General features: G+C 36.6%; 1 protein-coding gene across 7 annotated transcripts in view; it reads left to right on the forward strand.

Moving 5' to 3' along the window:
• Positions 1-22636, forward strand: part of LOC577221 (neurogenic locus notch homolog protein 1) — a 72493-nt gene extending 49857 nt beyond the window's left edge. For 6 of the 7 annotated variants that reach the window (XM_030983147.1, XM_030983152.1, XM_030983150.1 and 3 more), the window contains 24 exons: positions 170-289; positions 919-1038; positions 1735-1854; positions 2494-2613; positions 3030-3137; positions 3912-4025; positions 4339-4449; positions 5394-5507; positions 6429-6539; positions 7194-7304; positions 7831-7941; positions 8609-8719; positions 9382-9492; positions 10093-10212; positions 11303-11416; positions 12243-12359; positions 12904-13023; positions 13624-13725; positions 14211-14327; positions 15297-15689; positions 17593-17703; positions 18293-18403; positions 19397-19510; positions 20024-22636. In XM_030983147.1, the coding sequence (XP_030839007.1) occupies positions 170-289; positions 919-1038; positions 1735-1854; positions 2494-2613; positions 3030-3137; positions 3912-4025; positions 4339-4449; positions 5394-5507; positions 6429-6539; positions 7194-7304; positions 7831-7941; positions 8609-8719; positions 9382-9492; positions 10093-10212; positions 11303-11416; positions 12243-12359; positions 12904-13023; positions 13624-13725; positions 14211-14327; positions 15297-15689; positions 17593-17703; positions 18293-18403; positions 19397-19510; positions 20024-20724 (3602 nt within the window). In that variant the 3' untranslated portion in view covers positions 20725-22636. Of the gene's footprint in view, positions 1-169; positions 290-918; positions 1039-1734; positions 1855-2493; positions 2614-3029; positions 3138-3911; positions 4026-4338; positions 4450-5393; positions 5508-6428; positions 6540-7193; positions 7305-7830; positions 7942-8608; positions 8720-9381; positions 9493-10092; positions 10213-11302; positions 11417-12242; positions 12360-12903; positions 13024-13623; positions 13726-14210; positions 14328-15296; positions 15690-16236; positions 16326-17592; positions 17704-18292; positions 18404-19396; positions 19511-20023 lie in introns of those variants that run through there. The other variant, XM_030983153.1, reaches the window with a different exon arrangement.
• Positions 22637-22923: the final 287 nt, after the last annotated feature.

Raw genomic sequence — 22923 nt, forward strand, 5'->3', positions numbered from 1 at the left:
AAATATATATATATATATATAAATTGCATCTTTAGCCACTCACTTTGACATTGAATTCACATAACACAAGCGCCTCTAAATTCCTTTGTTACAGAGTATTGATCAAAGTTACAAAGTATTACGTCTGTATCCATATGATTAAATTGAGAAATCCATTTTTTCGCAACAGGATTGAATGCTTGTGCGAGCATCCCATGCCAGAACCAGGGAATCTGTTCGGATAGTCAATCCACCTATGCTTATACCTGTGTCTGCAGGGAAGGATTTTCAGGGACCCGCTGTGAAACAGGTATCTTATCGTAGGCAATTTTTGTCGGTATTAACATGCATCTTTTAAAGTATATATGCTCTTCAATTCTTCTAGGTGGATAACAGATTCTAGTATTTAGGAATCAATGTTGCAAGTTTGTTTTCTTTTTCTGATGGTCCACCAAATAAAGGTTTAATTTGAATCGTAAAAAGAAGAAGAAGAAGAAGACCCCAAAAATGAAGAAGAGGAGGAAGAGAAGAAGGGGAGAGGGAGAGAGAAAGGGGTGGGTGATCAACCCATCTTGCATGGAGTACAAAAACTGTCCACTTAAAGTAAATACTTTCTCGTAAATCAATCTAAGGATGAACTCGAGTAACTACATAATATGTAGTTACATAATATTATTATGTTGATGACGAATCAAAGCATGTATGTGCGCTACGATGTGCCTTGTTCCTCACAAGTATATGCATAAAAATGTCAACATATGTTGAAACTTAACACTCAGAAATGCCATATTTTGCAGTATTTCTGTCTGACTATACCGTTAAATCTGGTAACTAGATTTTACATCTCTAGGAAATTCCAGATCTGATTAGATTCCATTATCGTAGAATTAGGATACTCAGTGTCTGTTTATTCATATTTTTGATATCCCATAATTTCAGAGTTGGATCCGTGCGGCAGCTCACCGTGTGCGAATGGGGGAGCCTGTTTCAGGGCTAACACTGGCTTCCAGTACGTTTGCAACTGCCCTAGTAGCTATGAAGGAACCAATTGCGAACAAGGTCAGTGTGATTTTAAACTGTTTTCCCAATTTTTTCGTTGTTGTATTTAATCTTTCTTGAGCAAGAACAAAACAATAGATTTTAACGTACAAAGTAACAAAGTGGTAAAACAAACATTGTTACATCAGTTGCACATGTCTCCATTCATCAAGTAATACAACGAATTTAATGTGTTTTATAGAAGGAACCCGCTCACCTTCATAACAACATCTTCTTAAAAGAACTCATAGATAGCCATTCACTTTTGTATTTAGCAAATTTTTAATTTGGTACTTCGTCTGTTTGTTTCAGTAATCAGGAATATGCAATTGATAAAACATGATGTAGATTTCAATTCTTTTTATTCATCCAAATTCAAAAGAATACATGGAAATAAATACCGTGGATAGTCAATTATGGCCGTATTAACGAAAACATTTTTTTTTTTCGTGGGGTCATTAATAATGAATAAAACTGCAATAGGTATTCAAATATTACAAATGATCCAGTTACATTTTCAACATAGAAATAGGTTTTCAGTATCGTACTGGAAAAGGATCTGATGAAACAAAGCAACAAATTGTACTTTAACAGTATCACGTGGTATTAGTTTCGACTACTACTACATTTATTTCTACCTATTCGGCTGAACATTTCTTTCCTAATCTTCAATTATCAATACTAAAGATTTCTTCATTGTCTTTCTTCTTCCAACAGCTGTGCCATGTAATAGTAATCCATGTCTGAACAATGCCCAGTGCGTGGAAACTCAGGGAGGAGGCTCATTCGTTTGCATTTGTCCAAATGACAGATTTGTTGGCGTCTACTGCGAGACAGGTTAGTTCACAGGGGTCACCCCCTCCACCGTATGGGGCAGCATATTTCATGTTTTAGGGCTCAGATATTAAAGTTATTCATATCATCCCTAAAGCAAGGAACCCTTGTTTGTTTAATATTTAAAAAAAAGTCTTTCCCCAAACTGTAAGTGACCAATTCAAGCCGTTTATGCTGCATTGATGACGACTTTGTAATTTAGTTCAAGCTATAGCTCAGTCGGTAGAGCAGTGGTCTCGTGATCCGGTGACCCGGGTTTGGTAAGGTATTACCTGTAGTCCTCATTACCAGGTCCCTCGGAGAGGACCTAAAGCCGTCGGCCGTCTGGTTGCTTACTTACAAGCATTTTTGCTTTCTTAGCAGTCAGGTAAAATAACCACCACCACATTCAATCTCTCATAGTGCAATTTCTAAGCAAGAACTCTACATAGATTCTTAGCCAACACAGCCTTCTGAAAATTACGTTTAACTATAACAAACGACAAATTTATATGTCTACTTCAGGACAGAAGAAAGCCAGATTCCATCAGAAGGCAGTTCCAATATTATATTTCGCATTAAGCTTATGAGATGTTTTAAATATAATAAATGCTAAAAACCATTAGTAGCTAAAATGTTTTAATTTGTATATCCTTTTTTCAGAATTGGATCCATGTGATAGCAATCCTTGCGGGAACGGAGGAACATGCTTTCCTTTCGATACGAGTAATAGATATGTCTGTAGCTGCCCCGCGGGCTTCACTGGGGAGTTCTGTGAATTAAGTAAGTTTAGATTTAATCATTTCATTTTTGTTTGCATCCCGGGTAGAAATTGTTCATCTTTTAATGTCGTTATGTTGTATGAAGTTGAACAAACAATATATGCGCAACAAGATAGGTTAATTTTATTCTGGCACGTCCAACTTATCTAAATATTAGAATATTGTTTTCATTGACAAAGAAAGGTACAGTACCTTTCTTTGTCAAACGTATGTATCAATTCATGTTCTACATTCGCTCTACTGTTTCATGCTTATGCTAATTAAAGAAATAAATAGAAGTCCAGATCAACTTCCTTGATCACACAAGGGTAATGGAAAAGAACTGGAAGATTTCATCTCTATGTAAGTCTTTGCCATATCAGTTGTAGTGCTGCAACATTCACTTACTAAATCTAATATCCTTTTCTGCATTTTTAGCTCCCTGTTCGTCTGAGCCATGTCTGAACAACGGTCTTTGTACAGTATTGGGTTCAACTTATACCTGTCAGTGTAATTTTGGTTTTAAAGGCCAGAATTGCGAACAAAGTGAGTACATCATGTGTTTTTATTTTTTCACAAATCCTGATAATAACTGCAAACCTTTGACGACGATCCGATTTTTTCTTTATTTTCTTCTCATTATTATTTTTATTCTTTGTCTCTTTCTTCTGTTTACTCTGCCTCCCTCACTCTTGAAGATTCTTGCAGATGAATGGTGTGTATGTGTCACAAAATACATGAAGAGAAATATCCTGTTTGGGAATGGTCTTTACTTTAATTTTCCTCTACGAGCTGAATAATCTTCAGTATACATAATATACAAATGTTGGAGGTTCATGATTGAGACGGTTAAAGTATTCAGTAACTTCATGATACGACCATTTTCGCGAATAGAGAAGCGATTCGTAAAATATTGTTGGTAAAGTGATTTGCATTTGGCCAATCGTAGTTGTCTGGGGGGTAGTTGTCGTAGAGGGTAGTTGTTTGGGGGTAGATGTCCCGAGGGTAGTCATCCTAGAGGGTGGTTGCCCTAGTGGGTAGTTGTCCTACGGGGTAGTTGACTGGGGGTGGTTATCCGGGGGTGGATGTCCAGGGGGTAGGTGTCCTAGAACCGCTGGCTGATACATGCACTGGGAGGGACCTGACAGAGACCAATGACGTCACTCTTACTATTGCTAGGTATTGGAATATTAGTTGTGTGATGACTCAGAAAGATGATGATGATGATGATGATGATGATGATGATGATGATAATGATGATGATGATGATGATGAAGATGAGATATTTTTATCTCATGTCATATCATTTCATTTCAACAGTTGATCCGTGTGCAAACAGCCCATGTATGAACGGTGGAATGTGTAGTGACCTCGGGTCAGGCGCCTACCAGTGTAACTGTATTGGAGGCTATTCAGGATCCAGCTGTCAGCTACGTAAGTAGGAAATGCTTATGAATATTCATGAGTTGTATGCAAATGAAAGCCTTTGTGCACACCGTATGCGATGACCGGGGTAATAATAATATTTTTAAAGTGCTTAGAGACGGTATTAAACGCTATATAATTTGTTTTAGTGAAACGTGACATCAATAACAAATTACAATGACTGTTATCAGCTACTAAAATCATTGCACCTGATAGGCTGTGAGATAATTTGATACAGAAATATGATACTTGTTATTGATAAAAAAAAGAAATTATCAAACAGGGCCCAGATTTATCATTATTTGTTCATGTTTTCTTTCAGCGCCAGGAGCCTGTCTCAGTAATCCCTGTGTCAGGGGAGAGTGCCTCTCACTTCAAGTGGGTTATTTCTGTAATTGCCCAGATGGATACAGCGGACAAGAATGTCAAATTGGTAAGAAAATCTCATCGAAATATATCTTTAGATGATTTTTTAGATGTATATACCGAGAAACTACAGGTTTCCAAGCTTTCCAAATATCTAGTTTACTCTTGACCAGTAATAATTCAGTCACACCCCAAAACCGACTCCGGGGGAGTGTTTCACAAAGACTAAGATCGACTTTAAGTTGGAATTAACTATCGCAGACCCTTCATGCCACATTTTGCTCTCACCATTATGATCTTTAGATAATAATTTTTCCTTCAATAATGAATTTACACCAACAAAAACTGTAGATTTGTGACCACGATTTGTACGTCCCTTGAGAGACCAATGCCAGTAAATGGTGAGAGCAAATAGTGGCATGAACGGCTGCCATATTTAAGTCCAACTTTAAATCGATCTTCATTTTTTTTTAAACATTCCCTAGACCGCTTCTAGCTAAAGTAATGTTTGATCGGTCTGTTATTGTTCTTATGTCGGTCTTAATAGTATGATAATTAGGGTTTTGAGACTAATTTCAACGTTATGCAATACTATGAGCTGACATTTCCTGTTCGGTACTGCCTCTCTACTTAATATATTCCCTTTAATGACGATTTCTAAACGAAATGATAACGTTTCCTAGTTGAATTCATTGTCTTTCTCTCCTAATCTTCTCATTACAATAAAAATTAAATTATTCGTTACCCTTATAAATTTGATGTGTTTTGAGTTTCTCGTAAGTAAACTCAGGAATACAAAATATGTTACATTTTCACAAAACATAAATCGAGACAAGTCAATTGTGTCAAATACGTACAAATTATAAAATCTTGGTAAGGGCATGAATGATTTCAGCTGTTACCTGTATGTTTTTATGATTCTAGTGTCTCCTTCTCAAGATTGTGTTTTGACTCGTGATGTACTAAAGATCAGTCCTGTTCAATTCATTCTCATGCCCTTTTTTTTACCAGCAAATGATGCATGCTCTCCGGATCCTTGTCTCAATGGAGCACCCTGTGTAAACCAAGTGACCGACTACACGTGTGTCTGTCAAGATGGATATATAGGGGTGAACTGTGAACAAGGTAAGTGAATGGATCTAAACACTATGAACATGACGGACAAAGAAAGAGGACAAAATATACAGTTCCTCATTCTACCCTCAACAATTGCTGTGGTAGACAAAAGAACATTCCTTCACTGCTACTATCATGTAAAAATGTGTAGAACAGGTGAATATGCATGTGACACCTGTTCTACACATTTTTATATAATAGCAGGGAAGGGATGTTCCTTTGTCTACCTGAGGAACTGTATATTTTGTCCTCTTTCTTTGTCCGTCATGTTCATAGTGTAATTTGTATTCCTGGGCCTAAATTTGGTGAATCTAGGCTTGGTATCTATGATTTCAAAGGAAACAACAGTGGTTGCCCGATCTAGCATACACGAATGTGTATTTTTTAGCCCAATATTTATTGGAGAGGAATGCATAAAAAAAAAAAAATATATAAATGCATGTCAGCCTGAAAATTTGACCCAAAATCAAAATGCATGCATGCCTCATGTGCCCCTTCATAATCTGTCACAAGTGAGTCCATCAATGTTAAAAGTTTGCATGTCTCTTTACTTGCCATTCTTTGAACTCTTGGCATTCTTAGGGTTGACAATCAAGAGTTTGTTATATATGAAATGTTAATGCGCCATGATCAATATGTCCAAAGCAGGGCTAAAGCTAGATCATGGATAGCTATCAGTAGCATAAAAAACAGACGGTATTGCTTGTTCATTTTTTTAGGGGGAGGGGCTAGAGATTGCAGAAACATTTTATAACTGGCAAAGTGTTTACTATATGATTATTGTGCATATAATTATCAGGTATGTGTCTTATTAGGAAATGAAAGATATATCTACATTAATCATCGCACCAAGTCATAATGAGAACGGCTTTTGAGAGAAGAGAAGAAAATGACTATATTACAAGTGCTCTTTGAATGTTACCCTTACAGTTACTGCCTGTGCGACCAACCCGTGTAAGAATGGAGCACCATGTTCTTCATCTGGATCTGGCTATACATGCGAGTGTACTGATGCCTTCATTGGACCAACTTGCGAAATTGGTAAGTGTGGCTTACACTTTCAAATACAGTCCAACCTGTCTATAGTGGTCATGGATTTTGTCTCTGTTGAGAAAGAGATGTGTATTGTGGAACCTGTCTAGAAAGGTCACCGTCTACATTCGCTGCTGTCTCTGCTTCCTCCGAGTGGCCTCAATAGACACGTTTGACTGTATACTACCTATTAATATTAAAGTGAAGGGGGAGGTATATGCTCATTGAATTTGTCCAGCATTATGATTTTTCTTAAGGATTTTCCCTAAATGTTCCATTTGAGGAAAAAGCAGAATTTCCTTATCAATTTTAAATGGTGTCCACTGTTTTGTCAAAATAAAGTCATGGAAGTGATAATCCCATGAATATGATTAGGTCTTTACCAAAAGATAGGAAAAAAGTTTTTTTTTTATATATGGCAAGCCTGTCTCCCCCTTAAGTTTTCTGTTAATGAATCAAAATATTGTTTTACTCTTGGAGACTTTTTTCTTAAAGATACAGGTATTGAAAGCCAATTATAGCGTTTAATTAGAAATATGCTTTTATGCCAAATATATCACCTCTTTTACATTTAAACTTACTCTTTTCAGTACCGATAAAATCATCCGATCATAATTTTTACTTGTTTTTTCATTTACCTGTTTATGTTCTCTTTCTGTATAGCCAATCCTTGCTACACATCGCCATGTCGAAATGGAGCTACATGTCTTGTAAGCGGCTTTAACTATGTGTGTAGCTGTCCGTCCGTGTGGATGGGATCGACGTGCTCTACATGTAAGTATATAAAGTCAACAAATTCAGTCACTTATCATACCTTCGTCCTGTGATTCTTTTCAACATCACAGTGTTCACTTATCATTGGGGCGAAATCGACGGAAAATGAGATACCCTTTTCACTATTATATTGTTATTTCTATACAAAAATCCTTCATAATTATAAGAGCTGTTTTGGTAATAAAAAAATATTCATAGTGTCTAAAATTAGGAGTGCTTTAGAAAGGTAGACACCATTATCAGAGTATAGGCCCTAGAATATCTTGCAATACAATAGCTTCATAACTATTATAAAGGGGATGGGGTCGAAATGAATGAAACAAAGAGGTAATTGAAAAGTCATGGATTAACAATTTCCATCAAGGATAACCAAAACTTTATCTATCCAAAAGAACTGTTGTCTGAAACTTTATTTTATATTTCATACCAACCTCTTCCAGTATGGCCTGGCTAGTAATGAAAGTTGGGTTACTCATGTGTGATTATGACGTTGAATCATTTTAATCTTGGTTTTGTTTAATGACAGATAACCCTTGTGGCTCATCGCCCTGCGTCAATGGTGGCGCCTGCTTCAACAATGGTGGCACCTTCCAGTGTACATGTCCCAACGGCTGGACCGGAAGTACCTGCTCACAAGGTAAAGGTCATCATTCTGTTGACTGTTGCATGAGAGTTAATGGCAACTGGTACCAGTTGAGACCAGTTCAAACCAGTAGATACCAGTTAGATATCCTTACTGGTTTTAACTGGTATCAATTGAAATTTCGAACTGGGCAGCACTTATACTTGCAAGGGTTCAATGCTGCTAATCAATATTCAAATGTCAGTTTAAACAACATTTCGGAAATAGATAGTACTCAATTAAGTACAGAATGTTTACACGAAAGGAAGGTAAAAGCAACAGCAGAAGTTCCCCTTCCCCCTTCCCCCCTGTTTTCGTACAAACCTTGATATCAAACCGTATTTCCACTCATGTCTCTAACTCCTGACCATTTACATGTCTCTTACAGTTTGACGTTATGTCTTCTGACCGTGGTAAAGATAAACCGTCTATGTGGTTATTCATCCCTTAATAAAGCTTGCTTAAAATTGTACTCCTATCGTCGTTTAAATTTGTTAGGTCTTTTTCACGTTGTTTGCCGCAGAGCTACCTCGGGTGACGTGCATTGTCCCTCTCAACGTTTATGTTATTATTGGTAGTTTTAGATTTGGTAATCAACCATACAATTGTATAATGCACCACGACTTAAAACAAATAATTTTCATCATGAATCATGTGTCATTTTTACATTTCTAATTTCTAGCTGCACCATGTTGGTCGTCCCCATGTCAAAATGGTGGTGCATGTTTAACAGTCGACGATCAATACAGCTGTGATTGCCCTAGTGATCATACCGGAAACAACTGTGAAACATGTAAGTTGAATATTTATAAGCAAGATGCAAACATGGCGGTTATTTTGTAATTGCCTTGTCAAAGATTTGGGTTCCTTTTCTCGTTTAAGGAGTACACTTTAATTTGGCATCAGGAATCCATAAATCAGTTTGTCGGACTCAAATGGAAATAATATCACTATGTTTTTGGTGTGCTTTTTTTTTTTTGGGGGGGGGATTGTCAACATATGTATTTGTTTTATTTATCATTTTACATTTGTAAAACAAAATTGAATACAGCTTTCCTTGAAGGGAAATGAAGCCGATAGAATACTCATCATAAATATGGATGCTACCCTCGATATACATTGATATTAATTCGTGACATACTTATTAGTACAATACTTTTACGCAAGTCTGTTTGGTATTGTATATGCATAATGCTGCTATTTATATGATTCAAGGGAAGAAAAAAGGTTTAAACTGCTGATTGATTGCATAAATTTTGAAATGCACAACATAAACACTTAAAATGAGATATATAACCATTTCCACTCCCAACAGAAAAAACACGAAGAGGACCATTAAAAAACAAGAGCAATTATCGTACCTCACAATTCCAAGTCCTTTTGTGGTGAATGTTATTTGAATTTGATTTTCTTCCTGAAGACATGAAGCCGTTTTCTTATTCTTTATTCGTCCAGATAATCCCTGTTGGTCATCCCCGTGCTACAATGCAGCTACCTGCATTAACCAAGCCAATACTTTCCGTTGTGTGTGTGCAGCGGGCTTCGCCGGAACTAATTGCTTGCAATGTATGTATTTTATCCAATTTGTATGAACAAATATACAATTAATAAAACGGTTGTTCTGTTGGTAGGCTCAAAATTACGAATCTCGTTTAACCCATCGATTGCCATAAACAGTAGTATTTGACGATAACTGTAATGATACATGTATATGTCATAGGCCATTTTAGCTCCTTAATATGTATTCGGGAAATTATATCTCTATTTAGTACCCATTTACTTTATCCGACTCTAGAGATGTAGATAAATGTATCGCATAAGGATAAAGGATTTGCTGCACTTTTCCGGTATAGTATCCAGTACAATTAGCATTGACCCATACTTATTTCCACAATAACCATAATAGTGAACGAGGAAGGGGAAAACTATGACCTCTAAAATCATCTTGTTTGCAAAACAACAGCAGAGAATAAATAAAATACAAACAAACGTAAATACCATTACTAGATAAATATACTTGGCTACGGGCAGATACCTATAAATGTAAAGCCGATTCGGAAGTTGAGGGAGATTCTATCCGCCCCTCCACCCCCCCCCCCCCCCCTCTTCCCCCCATAGTTTGCTGACTTTATCCATTATTCCCTTCAACTCTTGTTTTCTCCCCAGTGATCAACCCATGTTTGGTCTCTGATCCCTGCCGTAATGGAGGTACCTGTAGCGTGCTGGCAGGGGGTGCGTACGAATGCACCTGTCCATCGGGTTACCTCGGGTTCAACTGCGAGATAGGTAAGATTGGAGGATAGGAAGCAAATGCTTGTTCTCTGGGAAAGCATAATTTGTTTGTTCTCAAAATACAATCTTTATTCGATTTTTCTTAAAGGCATCGTTTAACAAGATTTAATCTGAGATGCATGGCCTCATGTGTTATCAATGTCTGTGATGTGGTGTAATATTGAAGCCCTACAAAAATTGTGCTTCAAAATGATCATGAAGTGCCTCAAAAAAGTAAAAATCTTTGAGTGACCGGTTTTACCATACTCATTTTCTCCAATGGACTGTAGTGTTATAAAAACCATTAGGAAAACGAAAAATGAGATTTCGATTTCTAATCATAAAAGTCTTGATAATCAGACAGGCTTGTTAAAGTCATGTTCCTGACTGACCAAAAGGTTCATAAATATGATTGCAGTATGAGATAAATCCAGGAATTTGTTTCAGAATATGAGGCAATGTTACCGAGTCATTTAAAAGCATAAAACACTATAAGTAAATGTTCAAACTTATGGTATATACGTTTCACAAAGAATGGTACGATGAAAACAAGATACTATTATTTAGATAAGTTGGACGTGCCTTCATCTATCATGAAATAAAATAAATCTTGTTGCGTATAGACTGTTAGTTCAACTTCATAATTTGTCAATTTTCTTTTGAAAACATGGGAATGATAGAGATATGTGGGACAGTTTTACCTAAAGGCCAATTGCTCATTTGGTAGAATATCCCCCTGTCGAACCTAAAACCCGTAGGTTACAATCCAGCCCAAGTGGATTAATGTAGGGTTCATTGTGTGTCCATGTACCCCTCCCCGGTTTCATAAACACAGGCAATATTACAATGGAAAACGCACCATCCGTCGGATAGGACGGGGTCCCTTTATGAGTCACCACCTCTTTAAGAACATATTGCACTCTTTTTTTCAAAAATAAGGGCACACTCGCACATTTCATTTGTATATGGTATTCATAGAATGTCCTTTATACTACAATATTTCGCGTCCGTGTTATGGTCACTAGCATAGTTATTTATTCATTTTTACTTTCACTAAGTAGACTGTAGTTTTCATACCCCGTATTCTATTCTTTTCGTTTTGTAGGATTACCATGTGCCAGTAACCCGTGTCTTAATGGGGCAGCATGTTTGGTGAATTCTGCTTTGGAGTATACCTGCCAGTGCATAGATGGGTATTCAGGTACAAGGTGTGAGCAAGGTACGTTAAATTTTGCTTTTGTAAGCTAAGTCTTTGGGACAATTTTCTCCATTTCGTCGCTGTTTTCACGAAGTGACAGTAGTGACAAAAAATTGCATTCACTTTGCGTTACGATTTTCCTCACTACCGTCACTTCGTGAAAACAAGGACGATTTGTTGGATTTCTGCACGAGCCTTCCCGATATTGGACGTTATTAACACCTTCGATCAAACTGATATGTTTGCACTGCGTTCAAATCTATTGTTTTGTTTTTGCTCAAGAATGATTGAATAAAACATTTCTTTGGAAAAAGAAGAAAATAGGGTTTGCACTTTGTGTGAAGAAAAAGAAGTTTGTCTTTTAATTTTTGTTTGATTTCTTAGCACGTGTTTATGGAAGCACATACATATGAACTGCCTCCTACATTCAGTCACACTCTTTATCTCTTGAATAGAATATTCGCTTACTGTTAGTCATGCTATCCATTACATTTTAGACACATTTCTCAGATACGATGATGCTGGAAATTGCCCGTAGGGGTGGACATTTGATACTTTAGTAATTGTGCGTTCATGATAAAACTTGAATGTTCTGCACAAACATGGAGCATCCAGATTTGTTTATTGATTTTAACTTTTAGCATTTCAGGAACAATCCTTTACATCTAAAATTCCTAAAATATTTTTCCACATGGGAATAAAAAGAAGGAGAAATTAAAAAACTCACCAAAAGAATGTCTTAACTTTACGTTCACTCAACCCTCCTCTTATGAATGCAAAATTGATTGATCACCTTCTATCACATGAGTTCGTTTGCAGTAATTGCTTTTGTTTTAATGCTACACAGACATTGACCCTTGTGATCCGGATCCGTGTCGAAATGGAGCACCTTGCACGATTCTTAGTGTGACCTCCTACAGCTGTGAATGCCCTGAAGGTTATATTGGGGTCAATTGTGATTTTGGTAAGGGACTTTTTTTAATTCATAAATTGTTTGTTGGGCAGTGCAAGGGCGTTTTATGCAGTGGTTCTCATTGAAATATTAGCACTGTTACCTGAAATGCACAACTTTATTGATTTCAAAGATCCATTTTATTTGGAATTGCTTCAGGATTTTCTCCGGGTTTTGTTTAGTTAAAGGTACACAAGGTTATGAGTAGCCAATATGAAGACAAAAGGAAACACTGACTAGATCATCGCTTAAAAAAATCTTGTCATGAATGGGATGTAAGAGATGTTTATCACATTCGTATATTGTAGAATTTTCGCAGGTGAAATACATATCACGGTTTGCGATTCGAACACTCTCTTTATGGACCCGCAATGATGCACTAAGATCAAAGAAAATGAAAAGTATTATGTGGTGTAAACTGAATATAACTGTTCATAGATTTGGATAATGCAATATTTCATGCTCTTATATGTCTAATGTAATAGCGTTATCTTATTTAATTCTCTCTCTTTTGCTCTGTTCGTCTTTCTCTCTCCTCAATGTGCGCCCATTATAGACGACATGAACCCATGCACGCCAAACCTCTGCCTCAACAACGGGCAGTGTACACCAGGATTCGGCGATGCCTACACATGCCAGTGTCCTGCTGGATATAGTGGACCTAACTGTGAACTAAGTAAGATCTGCCTGTAAAATCTACTCTAAAATGATTAAGGAATACATTTTAAGATAATTCCAACACAAAATATGCTTGCTTGCTAAAGGCATTGGACATTATGGTGTCCAAGCGTTTTCAGTAATTTAGTGGTAGTGCTTATAATCTTATATCCTAGCAGAAAAATTCTTAACAACTCTGGTTGTGTTTCCATTATACTCAAACAGCGAGGGAGTTTATTAGAAGTAAAGTACCGGTATTTAAATAGCAGCTGAGCGATCATATTTTTGCACTCATTATCATCGTTATAATAAACGAATTCTTACATAATGACTGTATACATGGGCCCCGTCTTACAAAGAGTTGATATTAATCGCAACTTATTTGCGATTGATATCAAATCGCGACTATGTACATACGAGATAGGAGACTGCAAACATGATATTGATTAGAGAGCTTGCTATTGATTTTGATCAATCGCAACTCTTTGTAAGACAAGGCCCAGTTTGCATGCATAATTATGCATTCGTTAGATATGCAAAAGCGAAATGTAGTTAGGCTTATGATCCATGTGTATATGATAACATGAATCGTTCAATTTTCTTTTTGTCTTACAAACAGGTGAGTGTGAACCAAATCCCTGCTTGAATGGCGGGTCCTGTTCTGTTGGTGTAAACGGAGCCCAATGTACATGTACTACTGGATGGAAGGGAGATACCTGCAGTGAGTACAAACAAATAGTTGAACAATTCATTCAGGACAATGTGAACTTAATTCAATCCAATTTACTTTATTTCCATTAAAAGTACTGAACAAATATATACATGACAGTTCAAAAGATACAAATCTTGAGCATTATGTTAAGCTCTTACTAAAACAAACTGTGAAAATGAGTAGCAGTAAAATGAAGCACCTGTAGAAAGCTTGTTTTAGGTTGTTGATTTAGGCGTCCAAATGAATAAAATAATTGCACAGATATGATAACATAATTAATGGGATCACAGTGCAATATAATTTCGTTTGGAGGTTTTCCACGTGGTAAACAATCATGTACACTTAACCTTTTTATTTTATATCCACAACATTATATATTCTCTTTTTTCATCATTGTCAGACCTTATATCAGAGGAAACCATTTAGAAAATATATGTTTGTGCATTTTTTTAAAAACTCTTTGACAACAACTGTTTGAATCTTATATTACCCAGATCTGTACGACTGTGTTGCCGCTGCTCCCTGCCTCAATGGAGGAACATGTAACGAAGTTGGATCAGCATACTACTGTTTCTGTCCCATCGACTATCATGGTGCTAACTGTCAATTAGGTCAGCCTTCTCGTTCACCATAGTGATTTCTCAAACGCACTCTTACATTTATTTGTACATATTAAAGTGATACATTCAATGTTAATAGACAAGATGATGGCATCATACAATTTGTTTTAACTTATTGCAAATTTAATGAATCGACTGAACATAGTAACATTCTCATCAAGTATTGGACGCATTTTATCATGTTTCAACCTATCTCTGCAAAGCTTGCACATACTTAGATCCAGATTGCCAGCACAAATCACTGACCTCTACTTCCTGGACGGATCATCGCCCATTCCCATTCACTATACGTTACGTACTAAAAGGCTGTATTGTCTGACCGGTCATGAATATTCATGTTTTTGCTTACCTCGGCAAAATGTTTGCTTTTACTAAATGGAAAAATGACGGTGGGGGCTAGGATGAAAAGGACATAATGAACCGAGCAGAAGTGATCTATGATAATTCATGCTTCTTATCCTTCGTATGCTTGACCTATAATCTTAAAATCGCTTGGCAAACTGAGTCCAAAGTTCGACTTGTTTCACATGTGTATTATAGGCAATGACGAGCTTGCAACCTAGTTTTATCAAATTACGGTGGGTAAACTTTCAAAAGTCAATGGGACATGAGGGTTCCAATGAAAGAGCTAGAGATAACATACGTCGGGGTGGATGTGCTTTTCGTTTAAACAAAAAACGAATTTTTAACGATGTTTTAGGGTAAAATTCCATAGGCTAACATGTTAAGCTGCTGACTCTGACGATAGGGGGCGTTGTGAAATGAGACTAAACGGAGCTATATGATTTCGTTCTTATTGTTTTGCATCTATTAGGGTGCACTCTCTAACAGATATGCATCCCATCGACGGTATGATTTGCTTTACCATCAAAATTCCCCGTATATTCCAATACACATGTTCTATGCTTGTCAATGTCTAGTTGATACTAAAAGTAAATCATCATACTATCTGATTACCAGACACGCCATGGGGTACAGACATGAACGTAGCTTCGGACAATCCTCAAGTCGTGAAGTCTCCCAACTACCCCGCTTCCTATCCATCAAACCTCCAAGTCACCTGGACCGTCACTGCCAGCGAAGGTGAGCTCATCCAGGGCGTCATTTCCTCCTTCGATCTGGTAGCTCCCAACGACTACCTGGACGTCTACGACACCAACGGGCAGACAGTGAGAAGGAGGCGGGCGACCCCAGAGGGCGCTACACTGCTTCTTCACCTGACCGGACCGGAAGCAAGCCTTACCAACACCACGTTTGTGTCATCGAGTAACGCAGTGACGTTGGTTTTCGTCAGCGATGCCGAAGACGAGGCGTCTGGATTTTCCTTGGTGTTTACAGCGATGAATAATCTAGGTTAGTCTTTTTCCCATGAATTCCTGTCCATATTCATGTTCATGTCTTACAATTTAAGTAATGTAAACCTAAGTTCATAGGATATTATGGATGAATGAATAAATCATTTTAGTTTTGGAAGATTTGAAAGAAGGCTTTCGAATCAGTATTTCAAAAATACGTTTGTTATAAACAAATATGCTAAAAGTATGTTTTTGCAAATTGCCAGAAAATCTGTATCAAGGGATATGAGTTAATTTAAAGCAGGATCAATTGATACAAGAGCACAGCACTTTTACTCTCAACAGTTTCTTTATTTGAATTATGTTAGGTCAAATGAAGAGATTATTAAAACTGGGTATGAGAAAAATTTCCTGTTTTTATGCGAAGCAGAGGTCGGGTGAATCGATCGTTTTTACCCAAGGGAAACCATCTTGAATAAACACTCAGAAATCTATGGTGGCTGACGCAGAGCAGTTGCCCATTTATTTCATAATTTTCGATGTTGATTGTGAAAAAAACGAAGAAACAAAATTTCTTATAAAAAAATATCAATTTTTCTTATAAGAAATTTGCGAATGTCGGACTATGAGAGCCAGACAAACCTCACGAGGTAAGACATATAGCTGTTCCCATGTTTGATGTTTGCAAGAATCAAGTATGATTTCTGCCCTTTTTGAAGAGATTAACGGTAACACCAGGCAGTGCACAAAAAGTTGTTGAAACGGACCAGTATGTTTGTACTTATGGCAGTGTGTTTTTATGTTGTGATTGCCATGATGAGTCACTTATGTGAATATTATTTTTACATCACTTTTAATCACGAATTTTGCTTTTTACTCATGGAATTGTAATTGAAATCACAGAGCCTGCACTCAATGTTTTCGATCTTCTTATTTGTTTCTCCCGTCAAGTTTAAATGTTATTTGTATGAATATGTGAGTAACGGCAACTATTATGTGGGTATATTTGATGAATCTTCCATGAGCATCCCTGCAATCTATAAGGATTCATCAAAAGAAAGATAGAATCATGACATGAAGACGTCAGTAGGCAATAATAATGATACTATTGTCTTTCCACTATAGCGTCAAAAGTAGTGTTTAACCGCTATTGTTTTTACACTGCCAATAGATGGCGCATGTATTCACCACGTTATGCCACGCGCTTTTGCAATAGGGAGAATTGTATTATGAACAATCAAAAATGTTAAATATGCAGCTTTTTTTATTTTATTGATTATAGGGTCCATCTTTATATTGATTCTTAGTACGCTGATGAAATAATATTTTGCAAATTTCTCCTGCACTTCGATGAAAGTCTGTTTTGTTGAAATTTTGACTTTGAAGTGTGTGAATACAATATGTCCTATTGTGCCTAACCATTCCATAACACGTGACCAAAAAAGTACACTGGAGTTTGGTTATAATCTATATACATGTAGTTTTACCAAGATTTTTACTAATCTGTATCTGTGATCAACTAAAGGCAATGTCCAGGAGACGGAGTTACTAAGTAGTTGGCGAGCCAGGTACAAACCCTTGCCAATCGTACGCGTAACAAAATGGTCTGACCTATAACACTGTAGACTGCATTTTGTATAGGCCCTAGCTATATCTCTATGTACATTGAGGCGCGATTGTTCAGTGGTCTCTTAAACTGGTTGGAAACCAAATGGATGCGCTATGATCTTTGGTAAGGCATTAATCCTCATAATACCAAGTCCCTCGGGGATGACTTAAAGCCGTTGGTCCCCTGGTTGCTTACTTACAAACATGCACATGCTTTCTTGGCAGTCATGTTAAACAAACAAACCTCTTTTTTTATTTAAAAAGGTGAGATGAAACAACCCGTTGTTTAAAGAATAATACTTTGTTTCTTCACTTTAAATAAGGCCTTCATTTTTTTATTTTCAATGTTGTAGATTCATGTTATGCGGATCCTTGCGTTAATGGAGGCACATGTACTGTGGTTAATGCCGACACGTACAGATGCGACTGTCCAGAAGGATTTGTCGGAGAAAATTGTGAATATGGTAAGCAATTGTTCCTTTCTGTTTGAACATAACAATAAGGGCATTTTTAGGGCTACGCTGTTTCATGCAGTTTTCAATTTGCAGAAGCGCATACTATTTCTAGGGCGTATTGCACACTGTGTTATAGTTCTGTACACTTGTCCACGTCATTTTTTTAATCTAAGCACTTGGTATTGAAATAGACTTTAACACTTTAGCTTTGTGTTATTTCGTTGTAGTGATTTTAGTTTTTAGTTAAGAAACATTTACCTTGTGTTTTTTTCGTTTGTTATCGTTTTGTTAAAAGCAAATGGGATAAATCTTTGTATTTTGCCGTAGCTAAAATGTTTTATTGGAGTGATAATACCTTCATGGCACTTTCTTTTTCTGTTTTTACTCATGACACGAATTCAAACTTTTGGGGGGAGGGGAGGGGGTTCGAGTATGGTTCTTCACGCTATAAATTAGGGTATACAATTTGTCCTTACGTTTATTTATTTATTTATTTTTTTGAAGTTGTTGCATCGTTTTAAAGTGCTTTTTCACATTCATTCACGTTTTTTCCCCTTCTCTCTGCTAATTTGCTCAATTGTTTGTTGATGATGTATAGCTGACTGCACACAGAGTGGATGTTATCATGGAGGTATATGTAACACGAGGGAGTTGGGGGATCCTGAGTGTCTTTGTGCTGTGGGATACACAGGTGTTATGTGCCAGACCGGTGAGAGCTCTTCTTCAATGTATTTCTTTCCTTTTCTTTTCTTCTTCTGATTCTCCTCCTGCTTCTTCTGAGTCTCCTCCTTCTTATTTGTCTCCTCCTTATTTTGATTCTTCTTCGCCTTCTTCCTCTTCTTTGTCTTCTTTTTCTTCTTCTCCTTCTTCCTCTTCTTCTTCTTTTTCTTCTTCTTTTTTTTTTGTTCTTCTTCTTTTTGTTCTTCTTCGTTTTCTTCTTCTTCCTCCTCTTTTTCTTCTTATTTTTCTTCTTCTCCTTACTCTTATTCGTCTTCTTTTTTTCTTATTTTTTTTCTTCTCCTTGTTCCTCTTCTTCTTCTTCACCTTCTTCTTCCGCTTCTTTTTCATTTTCTATTTCAACTTCTTTTTCTTCTACTTTTTCTTCTTTTCCTTTTTCTTCTTCTTTTACTTCTTCTCGTTATTCTTCTTGTTTTTCTCCTTCTCTTCCTCCTTATTCTCTATTATAGGTATAATGTGAATACAAATCAGTGTATTCGTTTTGTGAATAACTGTGAAAGTTACAAAATAGCATTTGCAAAATGAGGTTGTTTAAATAAATAAATCAAATTTCAGTAAAAAAACAAACGATTAAATGATCTTTGTATCGAAAACACGAATATAATGTTATTTCAGTGTCAGATGGATTATTTGTGCCCGGTGTCCAGAGCTGTACCCTCACAACGAGGCAATGTGTTGAAAAGACTTTATATGATCCAAGAAGATTACATGTTTCTTGTTTATTTTGTCTATGCACTGAACAAATAGCTAGTTACACATTGGTCGACACACAGTCGGTTATCAGAATCATTGCATTTGATCGGCTTTGCCCAAACTCGGAGACATATCGCAGTTGTTGTTTCAAAGTAATGTTCACATTCCTGTTCCCTTCACGCTTTATCAAGTTCTTTATCGAGTCAACTTATTTACTAAGCTTCTTTCAAACGTTAACAATATTGTCTTCTTTCAAAATTTTCCTGAACAGAGATTGACGAATGTGCAAGCAACCCCTGTCAAAATGGAGGTACATGCGAGAATTACGTCGCCATATACAGATGTATCTGCTCGGCCAATTACACTGGCCAGCAATGCGAAAATCGTAAGTAAAAAAAAAGGATATCCATCAATTTAAACATTGAGGGAAAAATATAAATGAATGATTTCTAATGGTTGATGAAAGGGGTATATGAATGGTATATCCATTGTCAATGTTATTCTTTGTACCAATATGTCAAGTAGACGTCATTGAAAATTTGCACATTTCTTTTATTACAATGATTAATTAGAGCATTCTTAATTATATACATTTTCCAAAATGTTTGAGAAATCAATTGCTTCAATTTGTTAACGTTACTTATTATTTTCTATCACAATATATTCCCTCTTGATAATTAGATCATACTTTTCAAATCAGTTCGACTTCTGAAGTACGCGCCCACGTTTCTGACCTTTAGAATATAAATTGATAGTATTTAGAGTAGCACATTAAAATATGGAGTTTTAAAGTGATACAATCAATCAATCAATCAACTACTTCACAGTTTAATTCCCGCAAAGTTGGATATTAAAAGACGCTTATTAAAAGTTATCACTTTGCTTCTATATTTCACAGGTATTCTTGGTGCCACGCAAGCACCAGTAACGGGTGGCGTTCAAATGGAGACATGGTTGATCGTCATCATCGTCCTCGCGATCGTCATCCTTCTCGTGATCAGCGTCCTGATCACGGGTCTCTTCTGCATGCGTCGCTCGAAGTCGCCAAAACTCTCCGACCGCGAAAACTGGGAAATGAAGAATGGCGCCCTCATCACGCCAATGGTCGCCCGACCAACGACGCGACAGAACGGACGCGCGCGGGTGCACGATGAAAGCATTTCGCCGCCACCAGTATACGCAGCGGTCACGCCGCGCATGAAACGTCTACAAGCGTCACGAGCGCTCGCCGCGGCTGACGGCGCGTCGCCAATTCCTCGCCAGGGCGATTCTACAGCGGCACGCGCGGGATCGCGGGCGATTCATTACCAACACCATAGCTACCGGGAGAATGGAAACGTCCCGAACGGGCAAGTTACCACAAGCACACCCCAGAGGGCCGTGCCTGGGGGCTCAGGCACCCGGCATAGTCGCTCCTACAGTCTCGAAGGGGCGCAGAACTCTGGTTATTTTGAGGACGATCCTGATTATTCTCCAACTCGAATTGAGCAAAGCATGGCGGAAGGCGATGACTATAGTATTTCAAGCGCCGAACTCGAACAATATATGGTCAGCATGGCAATGAATAATACAAGTAACCCTAGCAATGAGCCGAACTGAGTGATGGCCGGAGTGACTTCAAGAGAATATACATGTATACTCGTTGTCAAAATTGAAAAACGTGCATTTGTAACTGATGCGGGCAATCAATTACAATTGTTTCATATTTGAGAGGAGTATATATATATATATATATTAAAGTCAAATAAGTCATGCAGTTTTACTCTAGCTTTGTTTGACTGGAAATAGTTTAGCATGATCATTTCTATTTCCAAGTTAAAAATAGTGAGTTGTTATGCATCAATATATATATCACCTTGAGTAATTGACCTTGAAACTGTTATTTTAAACTTGATTATGCAGCATTTAGTTGACTTGAAGTTAAAGAATGAAGTGGTACCGCACTTGACGCCTTTTTTTAAAGCTATTTTTTTGATTGATTTTAGATATTTCTATTCATGTATGTAAAAGAGTAATTTGAAGTTTGTATATTTTTCATGTAAGTTTTATACAATTTATTATGCAATTCTGATGTACATACCAAGAACATATGTGACAAATTATGAAGATCTTCCTATTGGCCTATTAGAGCAAATGTCAAGACCGATTGAATACATGTCAAATTGTATATCAGTCTTCTTGAAATCTATTGAAGTTGAAAGAACAAAAGAAAAAAACAATTTGTGCAAACAGTAATTTCGATTTGATTGCAACCCCAAAATATGCTGAACAAATTATATCGGTGACAATGAAGGAACAAAAGAGATACTTTAATTCATTTTTGATGGGTGTACTTATTATGAGCAGTTTCATTATTGTTGTGTTCATGTACATGTAAATTCATTTATGGTATGAAATTTGAGTACAGAGACCCAAGTTATTCGTCTTTCTATGTTTTTGTATGCATTTTTAGATTAGGTGATTGGCGGCGTATTAATTGGTTCGAGTATTAATTAAAGGTGCTACGTAAAGCACCATCTATGTTGAGAAAATGAAATTGCAATTGTTTTAATGAATGCTTGCCAGTATTTTGTCTGAGGTTTGCCTTTTACTTTCAAGCACTAAATTCTAATCACCTGATGTTTCTTGCAAAAGCCTAAACTGGCTCAAGTAGTTTTTTAATTGAAATTCTTTATAATGTTTTTTTTTTCCGGGGAAAAGGATGAACCCGTTTTGAGATAGTTTTAAGATCTTTTTGACATCTGTCTTTTGTTACAAATTTAATTCTGAAAATTTCATTTGGAATTTTTAATCCTATGTTCATAGTTGTGTTAGTTTTATATCTAAGATGAAGTTTTGGCAGTTAACTTCAATAATTATGCATTCGACGTAAGCCCTCCATATATGGCAAACTAGCCATGCTAGTGGCGTGAGAGCTTCTATTTTAAGGTCATATGGAGTCAGGGCATATTCCAACGAAGACACTGCAAATTCTTTAAAAGGTTATTGCCCCATTTCACTGGTGAAACTGAGAATTGGAAGTGACTTACACAAGTGTACTATTGTTATAGGAGAGGGGATAATATGATTGTTATTCTGGTTTAAATGAAGTGAACGATAGTCTATGTGTGTTGACAACAGTGGTTTTTAAGAAATTAGATATGAACATGGTATTAATACAATAATACACATTTAGATCATTCGTTAACAGTTGTGTTAAGCAAAAATGAAAAATTCAATTTTAAACATGCATTTAATGAAATATAAGTCGAAATGTAAGATCACTCTTTCTTTTATTCCCACTTCCGATTTACAGAATTTAATGATTGTATTAAATTAAAAATATGAACTTGCATGTATACGAACAATTTCAAGCTGCGCAAAACAGCAAAATGTCTTCCCGAACATAATAACAGAAGTGTACAACAATTTGTTTACATTGTATGCGCATTTATTTAGAATATCAAACGATGATATTAGTTTTTGTAGGTTTTTTTAATGATTTTTCTTTAATACGCATTTAAATATTACATCGCGATTCAATGCATCTTCTATTATGATGTAAACGATTACTTTTGGGCGATTCAGGCAATGGAGTGCTGAATTTTGTTGTAATGTATATTTTATTATGGCGCTGAAAACAAAAACACCTACATCTTTATAATTATGTAATGACCTATTTCGAAGGGCCTACATTATTATATATCTTTATCGCAATTGCTGTAACGTGCTACTTTAAGAAACACGATATAAATATTTTTTAAAGGGAAATTGGAGCTTAAAGGTACTATGTCCCTTTTGCAGCCAACCTCAAATTCT

This window comes from Strongylocentrotus purpuratus, unplaced genomic scaffold (genome assembly GCF_000002235.5).
Source record: "Strongylocentrotus purpuratus isolate Spur 01 unplaced genomic scaffold, Spur_5.0 spur5_scaffold_13, whole genome shotgun sequence".
Classification (NCBI taxonomy): Eukaryota; Metazoa; Echinodermata; class Echinoidea; order Camarodonta; family Strongylocentrotidae; genus Strongylocentrotus; species Strongylocentrotus purpuratus.